Raw genomic sequence first — 20,201 nt, forward strand, 5'->3', positions numbered from 1 at the left:
GCAGTTTTTGTTCTTCTCTTTTGCAAAACACATGATGGTTTTATCACTAATAACCAATCTGAGTGGCTGAGGAATTGACTCTGTCTTCAAGTAAGTCCAGTTTTAAATGAAACTTTTTCCCCATGTATTAATTCTCCACAAGTACCTCCCATCCTCATCACAACCATCATATCGATTACAAATTTGATCCTCATCGCCATCTGATGGCTGGAGTTCCCCCGACGACCTGGCCCATAACTTAACCTGACTCAACACTCAAAATTCTAAACCCTTCTGCACTTAAGCGGAATCCCTTCCTCATTGACATCATATTACTCCCCTCTACACCCTGCCCATTCTGCTATCTGTCTATTTACATTCCATTGTGACAAAGCAAGCAAAGGAAAAACCTTCCAGCACATTAAACCTGTTGGCCAGCCTGTTGGCCTTCTAAGAATCACTTGTTTGATGTGCATTTCAGATGTGAATAATTTCTGGATCTCTCGCTTGATATTGAGGAATAACAAATTCTAAACTTGAGTATCTTTGTCGCCATTGCAAAGTTCAGAGCAAACATGTTTTTTATTATTACTTTGATTTGAACACATGAAAAACTTTTGCAAGCAAGCCATACATTTAAAAAAAAATTTGTTTCAACCCAAAATTGGATTAGATTTGTTACAGCACAAGACATGAAACATGCTGTTGCTAAGTTACAAATAGTTAACTTCCATAATTTTAAATACATCCGATATCCCTATCTGATTCCACCATACCCATCTCTTCTTTACCTATTCCAGTACTTTTTTTTCTCTCTCCACCATTTTAAATAGATCTGTTAACATCGTGAGCTTAATTTTAATACCAGCACAGGGAAGTAATGACATTGCATTACCAGCCTATCCTTGCACTTGGAAAGCATTCACATCAGAGGATAACTGCAACATATGCAACATATGTTATAGTCGTCATTAAAATACATCATCGCTACAAACATTCCAGTCTCTTTCTCCTTTAAGATATTATTTTCTTAAGGCAACTAAAGCACAAAAGGTAAAAAAAAATTAAGAAGAAAAACAATCAGAAGGGGAAAAAAAAAGAACCTTTTTTTTCCATCTTAATGAACCATCTTTATCAATGCAGAAGCTGTAGTAGATGCTTTGGTAATAATTTAACAAAATTTTCTGGAATCTGGGCAGGTACCAGCAGATTGGAATGTGACAAATATCACACTATCCTTCATAAAAGGAAGCAGCCAAAAGGCAGGGAACTATTAGGCCAGTTCGTTTAACATCTGTAGTTGGGAAAATGCTTGAAGCTCTCATTAAAGAAGAAAGAGTGAAGCATCTGGAGTGAAATGGATCCATCAGCAAGATGCAGCTTGGATTCAACAAGGGCAGGTCCTGTTTGACAATCTTACTGGAGTTCTTTGAAGGTATTATAGATAGATGAGAGCAGATGGACATTGTTTACTTGGATTTCCAGAAGGCATAAGATAAGGATGCACAGAGTTGGGGGGGGGGGGAATATTGTAATAGCATGGATAGAGAATTGATTAACCAGTAGAAAGTGAACAGTTCGGACTCAGGGTTGTTTTTCTGGGTGGTGAGCAGGGTGCCGTAGGGATCAGTGCTGGACCCGCAATAGTTCATGATGTACATTAATGATCTGGAAGAGAGGACAGAGTGTAGTATTTCTAAGCTTACTAATGACACTAAATTGAGTGGAAAAGCAAATTGTGCAGAGGATACATAGAGTCTGCAGAAAGATATAGATAGTTTCGGTGAATGGGCAGATGAAGTACTATGTTGAGGTTATCCACTTTGGAAGGAAAAATGGAAGATCTGATTATTTAAATGGCAAGTAATTGCAGCACGCTGCTATGTCGAAGGACTTGGGAGTGCTTGTAAATGAATCACAAAAGGTTGGTTTGCAGGTGCAACAGGTTATCAAGAGGGCAAATGGTATGTTGGCCTTCATTGCTAGAGGGATTGACTTTAGGAGGAGGAAAGTTAGGTTGCAACTGTACAAGGTACTGGTGGGGCTGCATTTGAAGTACTGTGTGCAGTTCTGGTCTCCTTGAGGAAGGATGCAGTGGCTTTGGAGGCAGTCTAGAGAAAGCACCAGATTCCAGAAATGTGGGGTTTAGCCTATGAGGAAAGATTGAGTCATCTGAGACTGTACTCACTAAAATTTAGAAGAGTTATAGGGAATCTTATTGAAACATAAAATTATGAAAGGCAGAGACAAGATAGAGGTGGATAAGTTATTTCCATTGATGGGGGAGACTAGCACCAGGGGACTTAGTGTCAGGAATAGGGGTAGTAGATTTAGGACAAAGATGAGGGGGAACTGCTTTTCCCAAAGGGTACTGAATCCATAGAATTCGCTGCCTATTAATGCAGTGAAGGCTTACCTCAGCAAATATATTTACGACAAAGTTGGATAGATTTTGACATAGTAGAGAAATGGCGGGATTTGGGAAAAAGGCAGGTATGTGGTGATGAGTCTATCATCAAATCAATAATGATCTCATTGAATGGCAGAGTAGACTTGACGGGCCAGATGGCCTACTCCTACTCCCATTTCTTATGGTCTTGTGTTCTGAGACAGAAATATAGGGAAATATCTCACACAAACACACAGACGATTTAGTCTTGATGCATCTTCTAACTATGTATCACCATTGTAAAATATACATAGAATCTATAATTTCTCTTTACATTTGGGTTTTACTAGAATTTATTTCGCAATTAATGCTTAACTTTGCTCTCAACTTCAGAGATAAAATCAGACTCAACCGTGAAGATGCAAAAGCTATTACTAATTTGCTGCTATAAAATTGTTGCAGTGTTGTTACATCATTTTATTCAATTGCATCTGTTTCATGCACACTTCATTATCATTAATGTAAATTTAGTTGATTGCATGTGGCTCCTTACTACTGTAATTTAACTGAAATAAGCTGCAGGGCACAGATGCATTAAAATAACTCCAGCTATGGTGAGGGATAGTTTATAAGTGTTCCATTTAATCAAATTTCCCCAATAGTAAGCAAGTTTGTACTGCTGAATTGAGACAAAGGCAGCTCTATTTGGAAAAACTGACAATGGGTTAATTTGTAAATCTGAGCGAATGATTTGGCATCTATATAAATCCATAAATAATGTAAACAGTTCAAGAACAGTGGAGCAATATGTTCCAGCTGCGATGTAGTGATTTTATATTCAGAGTATAGTCTACCTGTATTCATACAGATGAATAATCAGGAAAATGTGTTAATTTTGCCGAAATGACTATCGGGCAATGGTGGTACAGTGAAAGAACCAAAGGATATAGACAATCTAGTTAAGAAGAAAAGCTATCAAGAGATTCAAGAAGATTGGAACTGATAGAGCTCTAAAAATTCCCAGGGCTGAAATGACTAACATGAGACAGCATAGTTTTAAGGTGCTTGGGAGTAAATACAGGGGGGAATGTAAGGGTTAGTTTTTCACTGGAATCCACTCCCAGCAATGATGGCTTAGGAAGGTGCAATTGGATCTTTTAAGAGACTATTAGTAGGAATCTGGATCATAGAAAACAGAGAATTATGCAATAGGGAGATTTCAGACAAAGTTGCTAGAGTAGGTTATTAAGTCGACACAATGCTAAGGGCTGAAGGGTCTATACTGTGTTGTAGATTTCTTTATGTTCTGTATGTCATGCTTACAGGGCAGGTAAAATTTTCAAAGCAGTACACTCAGGAGATTTTAGAGATTGAGATGCAGCCTAATTTCCAGTGTCTGTTTGAGAGGACATCTGTCTCTCTGGCAATATTTGGCTCCTTAGTGTGAATTTGTATATCACCATGCCATTGTACATATTGACCTTGAATTTATTGAATAATAAGAAAAAAAGAGCAGTTGGTTCTCTTCCCCCTGCCCTTTCTTTCCTTCTCCCTAGCATTTAATTTAGGCACCTCCTGTTTTGTACTCATACCTAAAAGAAAGGCTCAGGCCCAAATCATTAGTTAATATATCTTTATCTCCTATGGATGCTGGGAGATCTGCTGAGTTTCTCTAGCATTTCTGTATTTTTTCTACAATCATGACTTTTGTGTTTCACAAACATTTTGTCTTGAACATATAAAGCATGTGAAGATGTAACTGGAAAATTTGAAACTTTCAATGTTTCCAATTGCCATGTAATACAATGCATTATAAGAGGTTTCCATTTGGTTAATTTGTGTTATCTAAACAACACTGACCAGAAAGCCTTCAGGATTGATCCTGAATTTATGCTATTTACTTGTTTTTAGACTGAAAAGGAATAAAGGTGCTATAAATATCTCAGGAACCATTTGTCAAAGTGAAAGTTACTTGCAACTCCTGTTTTAAAGTGTTTGTGTGCAAACTTTGAATTGGCATGTTTGGCCGGGATATCCCCCAGTCAAACAGATTTATCTTAAAGTAGAAGGGCTTGCATTTATGTTGCTCTTTCACAAATGAAAAATTTTCCAGCAGCGTATTTATATTTGAACTATTTTGTTCTGAACCAAGCCCATTTTGAAACAAAGGGAACCTGGTCCTTGGGTACAGTGTAGGAATTAATATCTTAAACAAAACAATCAGGAGATGAAAAGAAGGGGAAATAGTTTGCTGAAAGAAAATAAAATTGTAAAGTTGTTTGTTTTCCAAGAAAATGCAAACCTGCATTTTTATAGGACATCAACCTGTTACTCCTTCGCTGCCTTTACTTGCTGTCTATGTATGGGCACTGCTGCCATCTTAAGACAGAATGGAATAGTGAACAGAAAAAACATTGAATCAATTAAGGTTGTGTATGCAAAATGCCAATTTAATGTCCACAAATACAAGCATTTCACTTCAATCTTGTAATTCTTCACTTTCAAGTAGTCGCATTAATTCAAAATAAAATTATTTTATATTTGAGATGTTTCTAAATAAACATTTTAAAGCATTGCAGTGTTCTTAACTATGAAATATAAATGCGTGTGTAAATTAACATAGCATTTATAAGAGACAGATACTGTATACTATTAAGGAGTAATTGTAATTGTTTTATTAGTGATTTCACAAAAAAAGCCATCACTTCGTCTAAATGAAGTGAATAATTTCTTAACCAAAATGAGAAACTGCGAAAGTATAAAATAAACAACTTGAAGGGGCAGGTTACATATTTATATACTACTACTGTAAAAAAAAATCATAAAACTAGCAAGGATTTGGTAAGCACCTTTAACTTTTGTTCCAGAAGACAGAAAATTATTTGTGGGCATGCTGAACAAACAACAGTCAGAGGAGGACGTACGCAGACTATTTGAAGCTTTCGGTAACATTGAAGAATGCACAATCCTTCGAGGGCCTGATGGAAATAGCAAAGGTAAGATGGGCATGCTTCAATGCCAGAAAAAAAGCCTTCTAGCAATTTAATAGCTTCCACATAATTTACAGCTATGAAATGGGATTGAATTGGCCCTCAGACTGTGATCGGTTACTTGAAGACATGATATCTAAACAAGTTAGTCCTTTTCTTGTTTCAGAATATCTTTGGTTGTGACAGGATTCTTTTGTTTACTTTTATACTGTCATCCAGAAAGAATATAACATTTGGTGTTAATATTAATTAATGAAAGTTACAATCAGCTCTCAAATTGTGAAGGAGCAAACATGTTGCAGTATGTAATCTTTCTATCTGCCTCAGCCAGCTGTTTAGAAATAACTCGACCCCAGCATCTGCAGACTTGTCCAATTGGGACAATTGTAGGGTTCTATGGCAGATCTGGAACTCCACACACTACATTTATCTTCAAATAAATCAAGAATAGATCTGGAAATAAAGAAAGGAATAAATGTTTTAAGCTAAACAAGAAATATGTAGATGCTGGGATCAATGTCAGTGCACAAAAGTGCTGGAAACTCAGCAGTTCAAGCAGCATCCACAGAAAGCATCCTGAGAAGGGCTCAGGCCCGAATTGTCGACTGTCCTTTCCATGTACGCTGCGTGACCTGCTGAGTTTCTCCAGTGCTTTTGAGAGCTGAATAAATGTTTTATTTGTGCATTTGTGCATCTAAACCTGATTAAACAAAGAATGATCACCTCATCAAATGTGCACCTTTTCGTTTGGATATTTCATTGCTCATTCCTTCACTCTATCAGATGGATGGCAGTCAGCTTGTTATATTAAAATGCAAGTACGGTAGGGCAACAAGAGGAGGTAAACAAGAACATATGCAGATGCTGAGATCTAATGCAATACACAGATGTGCTGGAGACAGTAACCTGAAGTTGATATACAGATTATTGTATTTTACACACCAATTCCTGGGGGTGTACCCCTGAGTTGCAGTCTCCTCTACTTATTTCCCTGAATCCCTGCAGCTTATTTTCTCTCTCACATACCTACTAACACCACTTTGATTTATTTTTGCCATATACTTACACTCAAGGGTAATTTACATTTGCCAAATAACCTACGAGCATGTCTTTGGGGTGTTGTAGAAACTGAGCCATACAGCGGAATGTGGTTATGCATGGAGTGAACTAAGTCTGCATAGACAGCACCCAAGATTAGGATCAAACCAAGGAGATGTGAGACTGCATACACAGACCAAATTCAAGGCCAAAGTATCCATGGCAGCTGGTAGTCACCATTTGAGATGCTTTTTTTTTTAGTTAATAATGAACTTAAATGGAATGAATTGGGCTTTATTAATGATGTTTGAATACTGGGTAAATTAAAGTAGTGAATGTGTTCAGTGACTAGAGTGAATGAGTAGAAATTCATCAACTTTATTGACCACTTGGTAGGGAAAGGTGAATTTTCAACACAAGGGCACAAAGTTCATGTTTAACATTTGCCACCATTCTATAAACTATCTTCCTCTTACTACAATGCCAATACATGCCTGTCAGCCGAGTTGAAAATCTACCTCAGGGTTTATGAGACCCGTGGAAAAATTAGCTCGCTTGTAGACTCATGAGTGATAAGAAATGATTTAAGAAATGGCAGAACAATGGACCAATAAACATGGCACAATCCACACTGAAAAATCACGGGAGCCACATAAATGACCCTGGTGAATAACTTAGTTCAGCCAGGTTTCACGGGTACGTTTGCCAAATTAGTTACCAAGACTGAGAACAGAGGAGGTAGAAAGCATTCAAAAATGCATCTTTTCAGGTTTGAAAAGATGACAATGCAGAACTTGCAGGATGAATGCATATCTCTCAGTAAAATATAAAGTATCAAAAGTAATCTGCTGAAGATTAATAATAAGATTAAGGGAGAGATTCAAAAAGACTGTCTGACTTGAAAGGAAGTTAAAGAGAAACACAATCACAGAACACAGTGCAAGATCATGCAAAAGCTAATCAGTAAAAGCTAAGGATGCCAAGACAGAGTTGGAAAGCAACACAGCTTCAAATGTAAAACATAACACCAAAAAACGTACAATCATTTAACAGCAAGAGTGTAGTGAGACAGGAAATTAATCCCCTGAGGGACCCTTATGGAGCTGAAATGTGCCAATTAGTTGTTTCTCTGAAGTTTCTTTATACCAGGAACAGAATTATCAAAATACTGTCCAATACCTCATTTTTATGAATATTTAACATTTAGCAAAGGAAGTTATAAGTAGGCTGAACCTGGAATCAATAAATCCCTGAAACCAAGCGAGTTAGAAGTTATTATGGGCATGTTGGAACGCTTTACTTGCCACATTCATGAAGAAGTGTAAGGTGGGTAACAAAACAATGGAATTCTCGATTAGGAAATTTTATCTTTTGCACAATATAAATGATTTTTTGATGTTTTTATATATTCCAAGTTGAAATGTGAATCTAGTGTCACATTGCAAGCAATCATTGAACTGTTGTGTGAAGTACTTGAGTTGTAAGCTTTCTGAATGAATCAGTTCCCTCAGGGAATTGTAATAGTTCAGTCAGAACTTGAGGACACAAGTTGGTGGGGAGCTGCCATCTCACAGATCCAGTCACCCAGGTTCAATCCTGACCTCTAGGACTGTCTGTGTGGACCTACACATTCTCCCTGTGACAGTGTGGGTTTTCTCCAGAGCTGCATTTTCCTCCAAAACTCCAAATACATATGGGTTTGTAGGTGAATTGGACATTGTAATTTACCCCTAGTCCATAAGGGGAAGGGGAGGCAAGAGTAGAGGAGAATATAGGAAGCATAAAATGGGTTATTTGATGGTCAGTGTAGATTTGGTGGGCTGAAGGACTTGTTTCCATACTTCATAATTCTAAAGCCAAAAATATTTATCAACATATTTTTTCAATGGATTAGTATATGTGGCAAGGTACAGTAAAGTGGTTTGCTTTACATGCTATCCAGCAAGTCTGTCTATACATAAGGTTGGTAGAATTAAACACAGCACTGATTAAAGTGAGAAATTAGAGAAACACGATAGGCTGCAGATGCTGTGATTGTAGTAAATACACTGAATTGCAGGAGAAACTCAGCATCTATAGGAGATGAAGATATATTGCTGATGTTTCAGGCCTGAGCCCTTCTTCAAGGGAAAATCAGAAAAATCATTCAAAGATTAGTTCAATCAGAATAAAGGCAACATGAGATTTCTTCAGTAATCTGATAGTAGCAGGAAAGAAACTTGTTGAATCTGGCAGTGCATGAACTCCTACTCATTGAAAAAGATAGTCCACCTTTATCTAATAAAATTTCAGAAAATAAACACCACCTTTAGATTGGTGTTAGGTTGGTTTTGGTGGTCTGGTGACAGGTTACCTCTGTGACATTTAGCTCAAAGGTTGTAGCTTCCAGTTATTATTGTGAACATAGTCATTTCTTATGGCTTACCTGAAACAATAGGAAAAGTAAAGGGAAGTGTATCAGGCAATGCTTAACAATGGTCAAAGATTATAATTTATAAGAAATATCACAGGGCTCTATTACTGTGGGCATCTGGAATGTAATGTGGAATAGGTGAGATGTTTACGCTGATACCAAAAAAAAGTAGAACTTTTATGAAATGGTCAGAGATTGAAAGCTGTTGATGTTCAGAGGGACCAAGGTCCCCTAAAACATGAATTGCTGAAAGTTAAGGTGCAAATGCAGTGTCCTTCATTGCAAGAAGGTTTGAGCAGAGGAATAAAGATGTGTCACTGCATTAATATAGGACAGTGGTGAGGGGTCACCTGGAATATTGTGAACAGTTTTCCTTTCCTACCTAACAACAGAAGTACCAGCAATAGAGTGTCTTCACTGGGTTGGTTTCTGGGATGCAGGTTTGTTTATCCGATGAGGAGAGGCTAGGCAAATTGGTCTATACTCTGGGAATTTTATTGCAGTTTGATAAATAGTTACCTCTTTAAGATGTGTAAGATTCTCATAAGATTTAATAAGTTGGTTGCAGGGATGTTTCTCATGGCCAAGAAGTAAAAGTCCTTGGTTCATCATTTCAAAATAATGGGTCTGTCACTTTGGAACAAAAAGAGAAAGGTCTTCTTCACTGACAGGACAGGGAATCTTTTGTACACTCTAAACACTGTTGTGGTTATTTTTTTGTGAGAGGATATATGTGAAGGGTCTTAATAAATGGTCCAGTGTTTCTGTTAGTTTCAATGCAAAGAGAAGGAAGTCGATTGCTTTACCTCCCTCTGCAGAATCAGATGATATATCTGCAAGACCCCACAAGGTTTGTGGAGGATGGTTATATTTACTTGCCTTTGTTTTCTGATGAACTTTCTCTGATCAAATATCAGCCTCATTCTCCTGTAGTGCTGAGTACCACTAAGTATGTTGACCTCTCTGATCTGCGTGCAATTAGAGCTGCTGTGGCATCATGGAAAGCATTTATCACTCCTCTGGCCAGACAGTGTTCAGCAAGTGGGAAGTCAGGCTGAAACAACCAAAGGCCAGTTTTCCAAAGGAACTGGCAGTCCAGTATTAGCCCATAACCCATGATAAAGACTTCTGTGCAGAAAGGATATCCTTGCTGATTCCTAAGGAAATGCCACACACTCCAGCATCATTCACAAAATGATCAGACTGACCTGCTCTGATGACCAAGTGAACAATGTTGTTCCACTTCATCCATTAACCAGCATATCCCAGTTGCTCTAGCAAGACTTTCCCCGTTCATCCACAGAAGCATGCCTGAGCTAAAAAGTCCTTTTCCTTTTGAAAAGTAATACTCAGTTCTTACACAGGAAAATGAAATATCTTGATGCTTCCAACTGATTTGCCAAATCAGTTGATTAAAATATATCCTGCATTAATGAATCCTCACAAACTCAGCCTCTTACCTCTTGTCTGGTTCCCAGGTTTGCCATATTTATTGATACCAATTGATTTTGAGAATGATTGTGGAAATTAATCCATTGACTATTATTTCCTTGATCAGTACCAGTTCAAACCCATAAGCTAACTTTGTTGGGCTAGAAAATATAACAAGGCCTTGTACACGGCTGGGGAAGAGGAGCAGCGCAGTTGAAGGCCTGGGAGATAGGGGTGGACAGGGATGAGGGAAAGACATTGTAAGAAATAGCTTTGATGCAAAGAATTGTAGAAAGTCACAAAATGCTATTGAACATTTTAAATTGGACACAGCAATGCATTCTCAAAGGGTCAGTTAACATTATGCAATTACCACTCAACCTATTGGCTTGATTAAGACAGATCAAGTCTTTCAACGAATTTCAGATAAATTAGCTACTTATCATTCTACACTTACTATTAATGGACAAGGTACAAGAAGCCCATCCTTACCTGAAAGGAAAATGATTCAGAATTCTAAAAAGACTAGTTGCAACCTGCACAACTCCTCCAATGTATATTAATTTAAAATGACGTTTACAAAGATTGGTGAGACTAGTGTTCACACTGTATTCTGTTTAGTTAATGTTTCTTCTGTGTTTCCAATTGACTGTGCAAAAATATCTTGATGGCATTACAAAAGACTCAGGGACGTTAATGGAGCTTGATGTAGTAATGAGTTGCTTTAAATACCTAATGTGAAAGGGTTAGGATAATTGAAGACCTTATTAGTCATTTTGATGGATCTTTGAAATGACATATTCACTGTGCAGAAAGTGAAGTGGATCTGACACCTCAATATAAACTGTCAGAAGATATACTAATGACTAAGGTAAGGCCAGATTTAGAGGCTGATCCGTAGGAACTATTTTTTTAAGGTTGCCAATTTAAAGAGACAGTTTTCTTATGTAGGACAAAAGATGTAATTAAGAACTATCAAAAGCATTATGTGCATGTAATCATCCTTATAATCTCAGTTTTTTCAACAAAGCTTCAATCGGAGTTTTATTTTCTTCCCGACCTTTTTTAAGATAATGTTTGAAACAAGATGGCTGGTACCTGCAATCTATTCAGATCAGGAGGAATTCACATCAACCCAATCCTCTCCTCATTCGTCTTCTCACATGTAATCGGTATTAATTGTCTGCCTCGATCACTCACCATTATCCTTGCTATCATTCACCATGGCTTCATTCACATAGCCTGCACAGCACACACTAACCCTACTGGTCAACTGCCTGCAGGCACGAAAGGCAATGCTTTGAAACCAAACAAATTTAATGGACAAGCTTCACAAAGTTTCAACTCAGAACTGTTACTCACCCTCTTGTGCAGTGAAGGGTGGTCAAAAACCCTAGATTATACCATTAAATGCCAGAATAATTACTAACTCTGCAAATACAGTTAGCGATTGTGATAATTCCTCAGATTCGTTTCTTGAAACCATAGATATTTCAATGATAGCACCAGGATATGATTCCAAAAACGTATGTAGTCTACTTTCCACTGTTACATTGGTGATTACTTTGAGACTGGCTCATTAGAAATCTTCTGTTTTGATTGACAGCGCAACTCTCATTCCCAACAAACTACCAATGAAAGATTACTGAAACAAGGCTTAGTCATTCTGCTGTGCTCTAATGGCTGTGACATAGGATCATGGGAATTTTGTACCAACAATTGCTTTGACCATTGGCCCATTGCTGCAAACTTCAGTATCAAGGTCAAGGCTTTTTGAACAGGTAGTAGACAGCTGCCAGTGACTACTGTTTGACTGGGTGTTGAGGTGTTATAGAGAAAAATCCAATTGGGCTGATGTGATTTGGTAATCTGATAAGTGGCCAGGTGTTGTGGAGCACATTGAGCATAAATCAGATAAGAGGTTGGGGGCAGGGTGGGTGATGGTCTTCAATTGGATAAGTGCTTACAGCAGGGTGAATGGGTTGGTTGGATCATAGTTCTGGAGGGTCAGGAGTCCATCAGAGAATTAGTGAGAGATCGGTGGACAGGGATTTGGGGAGTAGATCCCAATCAAGGAGATTGGGAAATTAGTGGATGGAGTAAAGTTCAAGGTGAGGGGACCTTCAAAGTTAAGATGTAAAATGGGGCCATTGTCCCAGTCTAATGCTACACTGTGCAAAAACAAGTTGACACAGGGAGAAAAAAACCAGATGATCACTCTTGGGATAATGAGATATAGATTCCCCAACAATGCTCTGAAATGAACATTGCATAGGGTATAACATAGATTTGTCAAAAATAAATCACATCAGATGCACAAGCACACCTTGAAATGAGAAGTAGCCAGTGGAAAACATTGTAGAAATATCTGTTATCACCCCTTGGTAGGTATATTTTGAGTCATTTAGCAATCAAATAAATAGCAATAAAAGTTCTTGCACAATTTAATGCTCACTGACATCATGTAATGATATTTATCTCAGTTTAAATCTTGAATGAAGAGAAATCTTGATTGGAGTAGATGCTATTAGCTGCAATTTTTATCTCCAAGTGTCATACCAAAGGTTAGAAATTAATCTCAGGCTATCCTTAGTTACTACAAAGACCATCTCTCATAGAACTGTGTTCTAATGAAGGATCGTAGACATAAACCGTAAATGGTTTCCTCACAGCATTTTCAGTTCGTGTGTGTGTGTGTACTATAATATTGCATACTCTGTGTGGCACTGGTTCAAGAATACAGCTTGGGAACCAATCTCCTAATTTTGCTTGTGTGTGTGTTTTACTGGTTATATGTTACTGAAACAATCCTGTTTAGCCACCATAATTTCAAAAGCAATAATATTGTTAAATTAAGGGGCTCCAGTCTATCCCAAAGAAGCTACAGTCTCCTCAGTTCAGCAGCCTGTCCTTTCTTTTCCCCCCAACAGGATGTGCATTTGTGAAATTTTCCACGCACGCAGAAGCCCAGGCAGCCATCAACGCCTTACACGGTAGCCAGACGATGCCAGTAAGTACAATCAGAGAGATTAATTTGCTTTAACTTTTTACATTATTCGACTAGTGCCAAAGCAATTTAAAAGAAACATAAAAAATAGTCTGCCATTCTCCTAATGACATGTCATCAAGCATATGAGGATATTCAAGTTTATTCTTTCAAAATTATATATGAATTTGCATTGCCATCAGCAATGCATTCTAAAGAGGATACTGCATCATATTTTAATGACCATGTCTGTCTGGAGCAAGATTTCTAACTGATTTGTGATCATTCCCTGATCCTTGACATTCTATTCTGTACTGTTTTTTTTCTGCCCTATTGCCATGGCTGAGCATAGGGATGTAAGCAGACTGAAGTTTCTGTTTAGATTATACATGTGGGAATGTTCCTGTAATCTATCCATGCTCAGTGGTCAACTTGCTGCAACTTCCTTCTAAGATAAATTTGTGTACACTATCTGTTCTGTTAAGGAGTCAGCAGGGATGGGACTCGTGACCATACTTGCACCACTCATTGTACTTTGCATTAATTACTGTAACTGAATTTAATTACAAAGGAATTTGGTAATGAGAGAAGTTTAAAAATAGTTTTTTCAAGTGTAATTGAAATTTAATACATAAGAGCTTTCTCAGAAATATTCTCCAAAACTTTCAGATAGATTTTCAATTCTATCGTCATGCATTTATTTTACACTTTGCGAATTTCACATGAACTTTGTAGGGTTCTTTTGCACCATGTTATACCCTAAGATATTGGAGCAGAAGTAGGCCATTTGTCCCATCAAGTCTGTTTTGCCATTGCATAATGAGCAAATCCATTCTCCTACTCACCTGGCTTCTTCGCATAACCTTGATACCCTAACTCTTAAGATACCTATCAATCTCTCCCTTAAATACACCAAACTACCTGACTAAAGGAATTCCTTCACATCTCTCTTTATAATGGTCATCCCTTCAATCCTGAAGCTGTGCCCTCTTATCCTTGACTCATCTACTCTGTCTTTGCCTTTCAATGTTCAAAACGCTTCTAAGAGATTCTTCTGAACTCCAAAGAGTGCAGTCCAAGAGCGTCAAGCATTCCTCATATGGTAATACTTTTAATTCCGGGAATCATTTCTGTAAATTGTCTTTGAATCCTCCCTGTCCTTTCTTAAATAAGGAACCCAAAACTATATCCCCATACTCCAGGTAGGGGCCTCAGCAGTGCCTTATAAAGCATATTCTAGAAAAGGATGGCCCTACAAGAGAGAGATGGATCTGTCACCCTTTAAAACAATGGCATTTTGTACCTGTAGTGAAAGGCATGGAAGATGGAATAAGTTCTGGTTGTAATGCAATATATATTAATTCCTCAATGTCCACAAAATTAACAGAAAAGTTACCAATTTTATATGTTGATGAAATTTAAGGCAAAATAAATTTAGTAATTGAAGAAGCGGTTGTGAAAAATTAAAAGAAACATTTAACAGATTAGGAACTGATCAGTAAGATTAATTACTTTATACATTATGGGAACATCCAGAAAACCTACCAATAAATCAGTAAGGTTGTCCCAACTATTTCAATGTGATATAACAATTTTGCCTTCTGAAGACTTGGAGGTAAATACATACAAAGGATGCATTGGAATTGTGAACAGAACAGCCCTGAATATCAATTTGTGTTTCAAAAGGTTGTAGGTTTAGATCCATTACTGGATCTGTGCATTCTGTGTATCTTTGAATGTCACTTCTCAGTATTTACAATAGTCAAATCTAAATCAAGTAGATGATATGACTATATTAGAAAGGACAGATATTGAAGAAGTCATTTGGCATACTTGTCTGATTGCGAAGGGTACTGAATACAAAAACTGGGAGGTAATGCCGTAGTTGTGCAAGGCATTAGTGAGACCTAATTTGGAGCACTTTGTACCGTTCTGGTCACCCAGCTCTAGGAAGGACATGAATAAATTGTAAGATATGTAGAGATTCATCAGGATGTTGCCAGAACCTGAGTTACAGGGAGAGTTGGGATAGACTTTATTTCCTAGATTTTGAGGGGTGACGTTATAGAAGTATGTAAAATCATGAAAGACGTGGATGAAATGGCTGCTCACAGTCTTTTTTCCAGGCTAAAAATTTCTAGAACTAGAGGGCATAGGTTTAAGGTTAAAGAGGAATTTGAGGGACAACTTTTCATTCAAACGCTGATCCACGTCTGGAATAAGCTGGACACAATTACATCATTCAAAAGACATTTGGGCAGATCTATGGATAGGAAGTGCTTAGAAGCCTATGGACCTAATGTAGGAAAATGGGGTGAGCCCAGAATATCATCTTGGTGTGCATGGATGATTTGGGCTGAAGGGCCTGTCCATGCTCCATGACTCTATGACTAATACAAATTTGATAAGATAAATCACCTGATTACAATGTTTTTCATCTCCACATTTGTGACTTAGAAGGAACAAATTCCAGGATCCTTCATCAGGATCTTTTATGTAACCTAAGCAGATAGGGCAACATCTGAACAGAGAACTATTTAAACATAAGAACTATTTGTTGAAGTGTAATTGCATTTGATGTGAAAGCTATGGGAAGCTGTCAAAATGGATAGATAGCTGATGTTAAAAATGACTTTATTGGTATTTTATGAGGCGAAAGTCCATAAACATATAGTGACTTTGCCAAAAAGTAGTCTTAGAAAAATAAAGTAAGAGGTGAAATGGATTTTTTTTTTAAAGGAATGTGAAAAGAGAAGATATTGCATTGGAAAGGGTTCAGAAAAGAGAAGCAAATCATACTGAGCTGTGATGCAATGAGAAACATGTTTTGAGCAACAGCTTCATCCTACAGTAGGGATTTGGGCTGCTTAGAAAAGTGGGCTGAAAAATGGCAGATGGAATTTAATGCTGATAAGTGTGAGGTGCTTCATTTTGGTAAAAAGAATCAGAACAGGACATACGTGGTAAATGGGAGAGCATTGATGAATACAGAAGAGCAGAAAGATTTAGGAGTAATGGTACATCGTTCCCTGAAGGTAGAAACTCACGTGAATAGGGTGGTGAAGAAGGCTTTTAGTATGCTGGCCTTTATCAATCATTTTATGGAATATAGGAGTTGGGAGGTGATGTTGAGATTGTATAAGACGTTGGTGCGGCCTAATTTGGAGTTCTGTGTGCAGTTCTGGTCGCCTAATTATAGGAAGGATATAAACAGAGTGGAGAGAGTGCAGAGAAGGTTTACCAGAATGTTACCTAGGTTTAAGCATCTAGAGTATAGGGAGAGATTAGACAGATTAGGTCTTTATTCTTTGGAGCATAGAAGGTTGAGAGGGGATTTGATAGAACTATTTAAGATTATGAAAGGGATAGACAGAGTGGATGTGGATAGACTATTTCCGTTAAGAGGAGGAAAGATTAAAACAAGAGGACATGAGTTAAGAATTAAGGGGCAGAGGTTTAGAGGTAACATGAGGGGGAACTTCTCTACTCAGAGAGTGGTAGCCGTGTGGAATGAGCTTCCGGGAGAAATAGTGGCGGCGGAGTCAATTGTATTATTTAAGAAAAGGTTGGACAGGTATATGGATGAGAAGAAGATGGAGGGTTATGGGCATTGTGCAGGGAGGTGGGACTAGAGAGGGGTGTTTGGTTCGGTGCGGACTAGAAGGGCTTAATGGCCTGTTTCCTTGCTGTAATTGTTATGTTAGGACATCAGGAGCTGAAGCTCAGGTTAACAGTTAAGAGTCTGCCCTGTTTTCTCTTTGGGTCTCTTTCCTTTCCATATAGGTTAGAAAGTGAATGGATAGAAATTATATGGGCACCAGAAGAATTGCATTAACCTCCATATTTCCCACTGTGAGCACACTTTATGCAAAGCTTAGCACTGCACTGTAACTTTTACAGAATGGCCTTATTTTCACTGGAGAACACCACACAAAAAAAAAGAGGACCCAAGATATTTAAATGTTAATGTATATTTAATTTAAATCCAAACTCATTGATTTTAACTTTATTTCCAAGGTATTTAAATGTTTAATATAGATCCAAACTGGTTGATTTTAACTTTATTCTGAATCCACATAACCTTTTTAAAAATGATAAGAATTTGCAAAAGAAAGAAGAACAAAGGAGAATATGTTACAGAATGAATCTTGTGTAGATATTTTCTTCATAGATGGGCTGAAATACTCTGTGTGGTCTAATTCTAATTCTGCAAAGTTCACACTCCCACTGCATTTCTCCTCATTACATTTTATCAATATACTTTAAATAAGAAACCCATTTCCACCTATTCACCCATCCCTTATGGCATCACCTGCAGAAACTGACAAATTAAATTAAATTATGATTTATTGTTTATGCTGGACTTATACCAATGAGGAAGCAGCACAGACAAATTTCAATTTAGGACCCTACAGCGAAACAGTGAGGAGATTTCCTTTCTAACATGTTAGTTTGAATTCAAACTAAATAGTGTTCTTACCTCTTGCAAGAACTTGTTCCTTACTATTGGCATTCTTTCTTGAAGTTGCAGTCTGCTTTCAGACATTGGCAGCATCCCAATCAAAATGCTGACATAAAGTCGGAACCAGGTCAGTCTAATATTAAAAGTTAAAGATCAAATATTTCCAAGCTTTTTTAAACTATTATACAATAAATATTGTGAAGCCAGTCAACCAGTCTTTCTGTCTTTGGTAAATTCAACTTTAATTCAATATAGGTTATTATTAAGTCTGATCATTATTTATATATATATATATATATATATATATATATATATGTATATATATATGATGGCATAGATTGATACAGTTACATAGCTATTAGATCCAGCAAGTTAGATTTAATCTTAACCTCCAGTGTCATATAGAACATTACAGTGCAGGGACAGGTTCCCAGGACAATGTGTGTACTGCTCAAATTAAATTAAAACTCTGCTGCTTGTGTATAAAGCATATCCTTCCACTTCCTGCATATTTATATGTCTTTCTAGAAACCTTTTAAATGCTACCATCTTATCTTCCTCCACCACTACCCCAGGCAATTCATGTAAAAAAACTTCCCCCACACATCTTCTTTAAAACCCACCCACCACCTCACACTGCACCACCCAAAATGTACATTTTCACCCTGAGATAAAGATTCTGACTTTCTACCCTATCCATTGCTTCATACATTTCTTGTGCTTCGACGTTCCAGAGCAAACAAGAGTTTGTCCAACCTCTTCCCATTATTCTTACCTTGTAATCCAGATAAATTTGTTCTATATCATTTCCAAAGCCTCCAGTCTGTCTGATAATGAGGACGTTGATGAAAAATAGCTAGTAGAAAAATGGGTAGGTGGGTATTCATGTGGAGTTTGCACTTTCTCCCTGTGCCAGCATGGGGCTTCTCTCAGATGCTCAAATTTCCTCCCACATCCAGTTTAGCCAAATAATTGGCCATGTAAATGGCTCCAGTGTTTGAGTGAGTGTAGTGATTGTGGTAGAATCTGCAGGGCTGTTGACAGGACAATAACATTAAATTAGTGTAAATGATAATGAGTACAGACACAGTGGTAAAAGGGCCTATTTCTGTGCAAATCATACAATAGATCTCTGATAAAGGAGGTTATTTCAACCCATAATTTTTGCCAGCTTGCAGGGCAATCCAGTGCCCCACTAATTTCCCCAATAACAATTCTCTTTCCATTCTCATTAACCCGCTTCAAATTCTCCCTTAACTTTAGGGGCAATTTACAGTGCCCAATTAATTTACCAAACCAGAAATCTTTGGGATGCAGGAAAAAATGGAGCACCCTGGAAATATCCATCCAGTCAGAAAAAATACATGGGAATTCCACACAGACCCACTCCAGGGTTCAATTGAACTCTGGTCTCAGGAGCTGTGTGACAGCAGCTCTTTTAATTGCGCCACTGTTGTCCAAATATAGTCTTCATTTTCTTCAGTTAGTGTTGAATATTTTTCCCTTCTCTATACCTTTGCTTTGAAACAAGTATCATTCCACCATTTTTTCAGCTACTCTCCCACCATCCTGGTTCCTCGTATTGAAGTTAGTTTACTGTCATCACCTGGTACAGTGAACACAATCTTGGTTCTCTGTAAAAACTTACCAAAATTTCAACCACCAGTCTTGATGAAGAATTTCTGCCCAACATGTTGACCATTCTTCTTTCCCCCACTAATGCTGCTCAGCCCATTGAATTCCTACAGCAAATTGTGTACAGCTTCAAATTCCAGCATCTGTTGGAATGCCATAGTGAGTCTGAAATTTCAACCCACTTCATCCATAATATAAGGGCCTGAACTGAATGATTCTTTTATATTTTAGAAGTCCAGTTTGCAGCTGCTTTCCAAATGATATTTTTTCTTTCTATTTTTGGTAAAATAACTTTTGCATTAAAGAATCCCCACAGAATACACAATGCTGGACACATTCTTTGGCATCTTGCCATGTCTTATTATTCCAGAGTTTCAATAGCTTTCATCACACATAAAAATGCCACAAATACAGATGAGCCACAGAATTCACTCTTTATTCTATCGGCTACTTCTGGAGGTGAGAGGAAAACCTGTCTCCAAAACATCAAGGATTAAAAAGTTGAAGTTTCAAAACCATTTCCTCCACTTAGGTGACCATTTCATATGTTTCTCATGTTTAATGTAAGTGATCTAACAGTACCACCCTGTAATGCCGATTTCTTGGTGACTTTAGAAGGACTCCTGATTGTGAATCATTTGCTAAAGTTCATTGCATTGTGTTTATTTATTTTGGTTTAACTTTTCAAATGCTGGTTGATCTTTTATTCATTTCTTTACTCCAGAAAAGATAGGCAATCCATTGTATAAATATCAATAATCCCTGATTCTTCAGTTTACACATTGATCCAAAATTGCTACAATCATTGGAATGTATGGTACATGCTGTGCTGTGATCTGATGTCATTAATGAAGAGATTGCTTTGTTTAATCTTGATA

General features: G+C 37.5%; 1 protein-coding gene across 8 annotated transcripts in view; it reads left to right on the plus strand.

The window, feature by feature from the left end:
- The window catches only part of celf4 (CUGBP, Elav-like family member 4), a 557,316-nt gene that overhangs the window by 209,340 nt on the left and 327,775 nt on the right, over positions 1–20,201 (plus strand). For 7 of the 8 annotated variants that reach the window (XM_069924113.1, XM_069924109.1, XM_069924111.1 and 4 more), the window contains exons 2-3: positions 5,236–5,364; positions 13,171–13,250. In XM_069924113.1, coding sequence (XP_069780214.1) covers positions 5,259–5,364; positions 13,171–13,250 — 186 coding nt within the window. In that variant the 5' untranslated portion in view covers positions 5,236–5,258. The remainder of the gene's footprint in view (positions 1–5,235; positions 5,365–13,170; positions 13,251–20,201) is intronic. The other variant, XM_069924112.1, reaches the window with a different exon arrangement.

Source organism: Narcine bancroftii, chromosome 3 (assembly GCF_036971445.1).
Source record: "Narcine bancroftii isolate sNarBan1 chromosome 3, sNarBan1.hap1, whole genome shotgun sequence".
Taxonomy (NCBI): domain Eukaryota; kingdom Metazoa; phylum Chordata; class Chondrichthyes; order Torpediniformes; family Narcinidae; genus Narcine; species Narcine bancroftii.